The sequence below is a fragment of the Oncorhynchus nerka genome, linkage group LG3 (assembly GCF_034236695.1).
Source record: "Oncorhynchus nerka isolate Pitt River linkage group LG3, Oner_Uvic_2.0, whole genome shotgun sequence".
NCBI classification, from domain to species: domain Eukaryota; kingdom Metazoa; phylum Chordata; class Actinopteri; order Salmoniformes; family Salmonidae; genus Oncorhynchus; species Oncorhynchus nerka.
In genome coordinates, this window is record NC_088398.1 from 49,680,680 (window position 1) to 49,690,432 (window position 9,753).

The window sequence follows — 9,753 nt, forward strand, 5'->3', positions numbered from 1 at the left end:
AATGACCATCGTTACGTTTGGAGGGAAAAGGGGGAGGCTTGCAAGCTGAAGAACACCATCCCAACTGTGAAGCACGGGGGTGGCAACATCATGTTGTGGGGGTGCTTTGCTGCAGGAGGGGCTGGTGCACTTCACAAAATAGATGGCATCATGAGGTAGAAAAATTATGTGGATATATTGAAGCAACATCTCAAGGCATCAGTCAGGAAGTTACATCTTGGTTGCAAATGGGTCTTCCAAATGGACAATGACTCCAAGCATACTTCCAAAGTTGTGGCAAAATGGCATAAAGACAAAAAAAGTTAAGGTATTGGAGTGGCCATCACAAAGCCTTGACCTCAATCTATAGAAAATGTGTGTGCATAACTGAAAAAACGTGTGAGAGCAAGGAGGCCTACAATCCTGCCTCAGCTACACCAGCTCTGTCAGCAGGAATGTGCCAAAATTCATGCAACTTATTGTGGGAAGCTTGTGGAAAGCTACCCGAAACCATTTAAAGGCAATGCTACCAAATACTAATTGAGTGTACAGTCATGGCCAAAACTTTTGAGAATGACACACATACTAATTTTCACAAAGTCTGCTGCCTCAGTTTGTATGATGGCAATTTGTATATACACCAGAATGTTATGAAGAGTGATCAGATGAATTGCAATTAGTCCCTGCAAGTCCCTCTTTGCCATGTAAATTAACTGAATCCCCAGGAAACATTTCCACTGCAATTTAGCCCTGCCACAAAAGGACCAGCTGACATCATGTCAGTGATTCTCTTGTTAACACAGGTGTGAGTGTTGACGAGGACAGGGCTGGAGATCACTCTGTAATGCTGATTGAGTTTGAATAACAGACTGGAAGCTTCAAAAAGAGGGTGGTGCTTGGAATCATGTTCTTCCTCTGTCAATCATGGTTACCTGCAAGGAAACACGTGCCATCATCATTGCTTTGCACAAAAAGGGCTTCACAGGCAAGGATTATTGCTGCCAGTAAGATTGCACCTAAATCAACCATTTATCGGATCATCAAGAACTTCAAGGAGAGCGGTTCAATTGTTGTGAAGAAGGCTTCAGGGCGCCCTAGAAAGTCCAGCAAGCGCCAGGACCAAGCTGATTCAGCTGCGGGATCGGGGCACCACCAGTACAGAGCTAGCTCAGGAATGGCAGCAGGCAAGTGTGAGTGCATCTGCACGCACAGTGAGGCGGAGAGTTTTGGAGGATGGCCTGGTGTCTTCTCTCCAGGAAAAACATTAGGGACAGACTGATATTCTGCAAAAGGTAGAGGGTTTGGACTGCTGAGGACTGGGGTAAAGTAATTTTCTCTGATGAATCCATTTTCCGATGGTTTGGGGCATCAGGAAAAAAGCTTGTCCGGAGAAGACAATGTGAGCGCTACCATCAGTCCTGTGTCATGCCAACAATAAAGCATCATGAGACCATTCATGTGTGGGGTTGCTTTTCAGCCAAAGCAGTGGGCTCACTCACAATTTTACCTAAGAACACAGCCATGATTAAAGAATGGTACCAACACATCCTCCGAGAGCAACTTCTACCAATCATCCAGGAACAGTTTGGTGACGAACAATGCCTTTTCCAGCATGATGGAGCACCTTGCCATAAGGAAAAAGTGATATCTAAGTGGCTCGGGGAACAAAACGTCGATTTTGGGTCCATGGCCAGGAAACTCCCCAGACCTTATCCCATTGAGAACTTGTGGTCAATCCTCAAGAGGCAGGTGAACAAACAAAAACCCACAAATTCTGACATACTCCAAGCATTGATTATGCAAGAATGGGCTGCCATCAGTCAGGATGTGGCCCAGAAGTTAATTGACAGCATGCCAGGACGGAGTCTTGAAAAAGAAGGGTCAACACTGCAAATATTGACTCTTTGCATCAACTTCATGTAATAGTCAATAAAAGCCTTTAACACTTATGAAATGCTTGTAATTATACTTCAGTATTCCATAGTAACATCAGACAAAAAATATCTAAAGACACTGAGGCAGCAGACTTTGTGAAAATGTATATTTGTGTCATTCTCAAAACTTTTGGCCAAGACTGTATGTAAACTTCTGACCCACTGGGAATGTGATGAAAGAAATAAAAGCTGAAATAAATCATTCTCTCTACAATTTTTCCGACATTTCACATTCTTAAAATAAAGTGGTGATCCTAACTGAAAAAATAGGGAATTTTTACTATGATTAAATGTGAGGAATTGTGAAAAACTGAGTTTAAATGTACGTAAACTTCCAACTTCAACTGTACATTTTTTATGTAGCCTAGGCCTACTGGTTGTATAAATTTGGGATTTTTCGTCCCACAACTGTCCCAGAGTCTGTTTGGGCTATTTATTATAGTAGATTGACAGCCTATTCCTGTCTAAACAAAAATAAAAAAATAAAAATAAAAATAGACTACTAAAGCATGATTTGGCCACATAGGATCATGTAAAAAAAAAAATTCTAGATTGTTTTAAAATTGCAAATGTGCAATTTCGGCAGCACGCGCTGCAAATACCAAATAGATGATTTTTGAGTTCAGGCTGTCAGTGAAAGTAGAGAGCCCAGCCAGGTATATCACAATATTTAAAAATTCATCCTGGGAAGACATAGTTTGGAAAGCAAATGGCTATTGCTGTAAAGAGAGATCTGTCTTTTAGTTATCTAAAGTCTCAACTTAGGCTATTAAGTTATCTTATTGGCACTAGCGGAGAGCATCGGCCCCAGTGAATACGCACTACGCATATTCACCACTGCACATATTCACTCTTAATCATTGTTGGGTCTGTGTCACTTAGACGTTTGTTTAAGTGACACATATTCTCTTTGTGTCTCCCCTTCTTGTAGGCCTATTATATGGACAGTGTGGTTTTTATTGATTGTTTGTCAGTGTCAGCAGAGTAGGCTACCCTGTAATTTGTCATATTAAAATAGATTCTGCTAATGTCTCCAGTCATATAAAGTGTCATAAAGTAGAATTGCATGAAATGTGTTTTTCCTGTGCAAGGGAAGAAGAAACCTGATATAGCCTAAATCCCAGGCCTCTACAAAATAAGCTCTCAGCCATGCGTTGAACAGTATTTTTTGAGAGCAGTGATTGAGTTATATTATTAGCCTAAATTATGACTAGCGAATCTACTCGTCACATTATGAATAGCAGGGTTTACATCTTACATAAGTCTGCAAATGCGATGATGCATGAAATGCTTTATTATAAAGCTGCATTCTGATCCCATTTGGGCTACTATCTCCTGCCAATGTAAAAAAAAAAAAATTTACTTTTAGGAAACGTTAAGTTGAAGTTATGAAATACCAAGAAAATCATTTTTTCAAGTTCCTTAAATGTGCTAATAATGTTCCAAAGCCAAGCAGCCATCTTGCACCATTCCCAGAAAGTTGTGGGAAGGTTGTATGCAAAATAACCATAGGACAACCACGCACCAGGCAGCAGGTAGCTTAGCGGTTAAGAGCTTTGGCAAGGTGGAAATATCTGCTGTTTTGCCCTTGACCAAGGCAGTTAACCCACAACAAGAACTGCTCCTCGGGCGCCGATGACGTGGACAGCGATTAAGGCAGTCCCCGCAGCTCTGATTCAGCGGGTTTGGGTTAAATGCGGAAGACACATTTCAGTTGAATGCATTCAGTTATGCAACTGACTAGGTATCCCTTTTCCTTAAAAACATATGGTTCTCAGAACGTATGTGCTAACTGGGAGGCACTTAACCCCCCACAAAGTAGAATAACTGCACTGTTCAGTCAGCATGCTTCAGTTCGACTGGCGGCTAGCCGAAGTCGGCTAGGCGAACCGAACAGCATGCTCCGGTCAAAGACCTTCACTTGAAAAACAAGAAATAAGCAGCAATAGTACTGTTTGTCCATTTTGAGAAGCCATAGGAAGTATGCTGTGCATTCGGAAAGTATTCAGACCCCTTGACTTCTTCCACATTTTATTACATTACAGCCTTTTTCTAAAAATGTAAAAAATATGCATTAATCTACACACAATACCCCATAATGACAAAGCAAAAACGGGTTATGTGGAAACAGTTAAGGGGTCTGAATACTTTCCGAAGGCACTGTATATGTATGTGTACAGTATATCACAAAAGTGAGTACACCCCTCACATTTTTGTAAATATTTGAGTATATCTTTTCATGTGACAACACTGAAGAAATTACACTTTGCTACAGTGTAAAGTAGTGAGTGCACAGCTTGTATAACAGTGTAAATTTGCTGTCCCCTCAAAATAACTCAACACACAGCCATTAATGTCTAAACCGCTGGCAACAAAAGTGAGTACACCCCTAAGTGAAAATGTCCAAATTGGGCCCAAAGTGTCCATATGTTGTGTGGCCACCATCATTTTCCAGCACTGCCTTAACCCTCTTGGGCATGGAGTTTACCAGAGCTTCACAGGTTGCCACTGTAGGGGATCAAGGGAGGGGATCATGCTCTGCTTCAGTATGTCACAGTACATGTTGGCATTCATGGTTCCCTCAATGAACTGTAGCTCCCCGGTGCCAGCAGCACTCATGCAGCCCCAGACCATGACACTCCCACCACCATGCTTGACTGTAGGCAAGACACACTTGTCTTTGTACTCCTCACCTGGTTGCCGCCACACACGCTTGACACCATCTGAACCAAATAAGTTTATCTTGGTCTCATCAGACCACAGGACATGTTTCCAGTAATCCATGTCCTTAGTCTGCTTGTCTTCAGCAAACTGTTTGCGGGCTTTCTTGTGCATCATCTTTAGAAGAGGCTTCCTTCTGGGACGACAGCGATGCAGACCAATTTGATGCAGTGTACGGCTTATGGTCTGAGCACTGACAGGCTGACCCCCCACCCCTTCAACCTCTGCAGCAATGCTGGCAGCACTCATACGTCTATTTCCCAAAGACAACCTCTGGATATGATGCTGAGCACGTGCACTCAACTTCTTTGGTCGACCATGGCGAGGCCTGTTCTGAGTGGAACCTGTCTAGTTAAACCGCTGTATGGTCTTGGCCACCGTGCTGCAGCTCAGTTTCAGGGTCTTGGCAATCTTCTTATAGCCCAGGCCATCTTTATGTAGAGCAGCAATTCTTTTTTTCAGATCCTCAGAGAGTTCTTTGCCATGAGGTACCATGTTGAACTTCCAGTGACCAGTCAGTATGAGGGAGTGTGAGAGCGATGACACCAAATTTAACACACCTGCTCCCCATTCACACCTGAGACATTGTAACACTAACGAGTCACATGACACCGGGGAGGGAAAATGGCTAATTGGGCCCAATTTGGACATTTTCACTTAGGGGTGTATTCACTTTTGTTGCCAGCGGTTTAGACATTAATGGCTGTGTTGAGTTATTTTGAGGGGACAGCAAATTTACACTGTTATACAAGCTTTACACTCACTACTTTACATTGTAGCAAAGTGTCATTTCTTCAGTGTTGTCACATGAAAAGATAACTCAAATATTTACAAAAATATCACTTTTGTGATATACTGTATATATACAGTACCAGTCAAACTGCAGCGCCAGCTGTGCCATCAGAGACTCTGGGTTCGCGCCCAGGCTCTGTCATAACCGGCCGCGACCAGCAGGTCCGTGGGTCGACGCACAATTGGCCTAGCGTCATCCGGGTTAGGGATGGCTTGGCCGGTAGGGATGTCCTTGTCTCATCGCGCACCAGCGACTCCTGTGGCGGGCCGGGCGCAGTGAGCGCTAACCAAGGTTGCCAGGTGCACGGTGTTTCCTCCGACACATTGGTGCGGCTGGCTTCCAGGTTGGATGCGCGCTTGGTTGGGTTGTGTATCGGATGACGCATGACTTTCAACCTTCGTCTCTCCCGAGCCCGTACGGGAGTTGTAGCGATGAGACAAGATAGTAGCTACTAAAAACAATTAGATACCATGAAATTGGGGAGAAAAAGTGGTAAAAAAATAAATAAATAAATTGGACACAGCTACTTATTCAAGGGTTTTTCTTTATTTTGACTATTTATACATTGTATAATAATAGAGAAGACATCAAACCTATTAAATAAACACATATGGAATAATCTTGTAACCAAAAGTGTTAAAACAATTCAAAATCTATTTTACATTGACAGTTTTGCACACACTTGGCATTCTCTCAACCAACTTCACCTGGAATGCTTTTCCAACAGTTTGAAGGAGTTCCCACATGTGCTGAGCACTTGTTGGATGCTTTTCCTTTACTCTGCAGTCCAACTTATCCCAAACCATCCCAATTGGGTTGAGGTTGGGTGAATGTGGAGGCCAGGTCATCTGATGCAGCACTCTTCCTGTGGCAGTCCTCATGAGAGCCAGTTTCATCATAGCGCTTGATGGTTTTTGCAACTGCAACTGAGGAAACTTTTAAAGTTCTTGAAATTTTCCGAAATGACTGACCATCATGTCTTAACGTAATGATAGGCTGTCATTTCTCTTCGCTTATTTGAGCTATTCTTGCCATGTTATGGACTTGGTCTTTTACCAAATAGGGCTATCTTCTGTATACCACCCCTACATTGTCAGAACACAACTGATTGGCTCAAACACATTAAGAAGGAAAGAAATTCCACAAATTTACTTTTAACAAGGCACACCTGTTAATTGAAATGCATTCCAGGTGACTACCTCATGAAGCTGGTTGAGAGAATGCCAAGAGTGTGCAAAGCTGTCATCAAGGCAAAGGGTGGCTACTTTGAAGAGTTTCAAATATCAAATATATTTGGTTTTGTTTAACACTTTTTTGGTTAATACATGATTCCATATGTGTTATTTCATAGTTTTGATGTCTTCGCTATTAGTTTACAATGTGTATATCTTTATATATTTACCAACAAAAAATATATGTGGGATTGTAAATTATGCAGACGATTACATTGCAATCTATCTGCAATATTAAAGCTGATCTACCCCCTAATTATTTAAAACATTTAAATAATCTGAATGGAGATGTTGTTATTTGAAACTGTAGGACAGGAAGAAAGCACATGGCATTATCTAATTGTCATATTTTGCTAATGATTGTTAAATTGTAAAAATAAAAATAAAAAATGCCAATAAAGATATTTTAAAAAATATATAGAGATAATTATAATTAGATTTGTCAGATATAGGCCTAAATGTCTAGAGGGGAATCCCAACCGTGTCAATTTATTTTCTCAACGGTGCTGGTGGAAAGGCAACAGAGGCAACAACATTAACTTCACAGATCTTAATTGTGAAGGGTTTATACACTGTTCCCCCTGCTTGTTCAATGAACCATAAACAATTAATGAGCATGCACCTGTGGAACAGTCGTTAAAACAGATTACAGACGATAGGCAATTAAGGTCACAGTTAGGCTGGACTGAGGGCTTGTAGGCATGTTGTAAGGCAGGTCCTCACCAGACATCACTGACAACAACATCACCTATAGGCACAAACCCACCTTCACTGGACCAGACATGACTGGCAAAAAGTGCTCTTCACTGACGAGTCTCGGTTTTGGGTCCTGTTGGATCGGAGGGTGAGGGCTAGGGTCATTCCCCCCAAAAATGGCCGGGAACTTGTAGGTGCCTTGGTGGAAGAGTGGGGTAACATCTCACAGCAATAACTGGCAAATCTGGTGCAGTCCATGAGGAGGAGATGCACTGCAGTACTTAGTATCTGGTGTGGCCACCAGCTGCATCGACTGTTACTTTTGATTTTGGATATGAATGCCCACTCCCCATTGCTATTCAATGCAGATCCCGCTTTCATTCTGCTTTGATCAACCTTTTTTGACTCTGTGTCTGAATCTGGGCCGTGATAGGCCACTTTGTGGTATAGCAGAGCCGGTATGCAGTTCCCCAAAAATATGGCGCTCCGGACAGCTCCGGCCCATGTCAAGCCAGCTAACCAGTTGAGTAATGTATATTTCTTTGTTATCCTTTCCTCAGATACACAGTTCTGTATGACAGTGCACCACTTCACCAGTCATGGCAAGACCAAGTTTGTGACCAAAAAGTGTGCTGCCAGGGAGGTGTGTCACGCTTCAGGCTGTAGACATCACAGGGACATGGGTCACACAGTAAGTCCATACACCAAAACCCATCCACAATAACCCACCATCATCTGTCTCCTCAGGAACTTGTAGAATCAGCTGAAAAGTATTGTCATTACTGCTGCCTTTGTGTTTTGATTTTGTTGTCGCTCACTCCTCCGCTCTGTCTCCTCTGTCTCCTCTCCCTCTTGTAGGAGTGTGTGTCGTGCTGTGAGGGTATGATCTGCAACGTGGAGGTCCCCACCAACCACACCAATGCTGTGTTTGCCATGAGGCAGCAGGCTTACAACTCAGCCCCACCCCAGGCCCCTGTGAGGACAGCGTGGGGCTGCTGCTGGATGACATTACTCAACACCCTGGGCCTGGGGTTGACCAGACTGGTCCTACTGTGACACTGCTGTCCCTCAGAGCATGTCCCTATAGAGGGGACCAGACTATACCAGACCAGCATGTTCCTCTGAACATGGAGGATGTGTGTTGTTACAAGTGTGGTGGTAATCTGTGTTAAAGATGTCACATAGATCAATCGAACAATCACGAAGGACTACAGCAGTGTCCTAATGAATGATGCTTGGTTTGTTAACATTGGTTTCATCTACATAAGCCAATGGGACTGGAGAAAGCATCCATGGAATCAATATAATTGGACAAAGACCAATGGTCAGTTGATCTATAGAATTGGATGTAGCTTGCCAGCTAGTGGAGTTGGCAAGCAGAGGAGTTAGCCGGAAGGGTTCAAGGAGGATCATGCCCATCATAAGTCTAATGTCCATTGCTGATTCAAAGATGGATGCCCAGTGACCGATCCTTCAATCAGCCCTGGCCAGAGCCCAAAACTACTATACGGAGCATGCCGAATGAGAGGCTGGAACCTGGAGACTTTAAATGTTCCACAGAACATTCCCTAGGATTATTCATGGTCCTGGGAATGTTAATCGTGTGTTCTCTGTGGGATTTTGCAGCACTGCAGTGCACACATGGCCCAGGAATGACTGGACACATAGGCATGCCCCATGCCCATTGGATCAGGGAGAACTTTGGGAGATGATGATAGACATGGAATCTGGCGTAAATGTATTAGTACTTGATCCATAGTATGGCACAAAATGAAAGCATTTTGCACTTGAATGTTTTGTTAAGAAATATTGTTACTTGTATTTTTGTTAGCATAACTTGTGAATATCCTTAAATAAAATGGAAAGAACTATACTTTTGGAAAGATGTACTTTTCTATATATTTAGCTTTTCTCGACAACATGCCTTAATGACATTACAGTGTTACTTTTACCAGAATGTATTATCTCTTTGCAGACGTCCCATGTCTGTGGCCATATGACAACATGGTGCTCATTTTGACCGTTATGTAGTTCCTAGCATGTGAGACTGATTCACCAAGCTGTGTGCTGGCCCTGTTTCTGCCGCATGTTGTGAAGAGGTCTTATCACATCTGTTCTTCGATCTGGAAATCTCAGAAAAAGATGGAATATGATATTTATTTACATAAATAGTTGCAATGTCTGGTGATGTAATATGGCATAAACTATCATTGCCAGGAAGTTGTGAGAGATTAACAACAAAGGATTTTATGACTTTCCATGTCAGCAACATGAAAAAGTTGACCTTTTTAAAGGTTAACCTTCTTATCGTGTTTTATTGATATTTAATGAATATGTCAAGAAACCATGGAATGTTCAGTTATTTATGGCATATTATAGGGTGGGTCTAATCCTGGAT

The 9,753-nt window shown here is 42.5% G+C and overlaps 1 protein-coding gene across 2 annotated transcripts in view; it reads left to right on the top strand.

The window, feature by feature from the left end:
• Positions 1-9,537, top strand: part of LOC115110032 (ly6/PLAUR domain-containing protein 6B) — a 56,877-nt gene extending 47,340 nt beyond the window's left edge. For both annotated transcript variants that reach the window (XM_029635365.2, XM_029635356.2), the window contains 2 exons: positions 7,916-8,046; positions 8,214-9,537. In XM_029635365.2, coding sequence (XP_029491225.1) covers positions 7,916-8,046; positions 8,214-8,411 — 329 coding nt within the window. In that variant the 3' untranslated portion in view covers positions 8,412-9,537. The remainder of the gene's footprint in view (positions 1-7,915; positions 8,047-8,213) is intronic.
• The last annotated feature ends 216 nt before the right edge of the window (positions 9,538-9,753 follow it).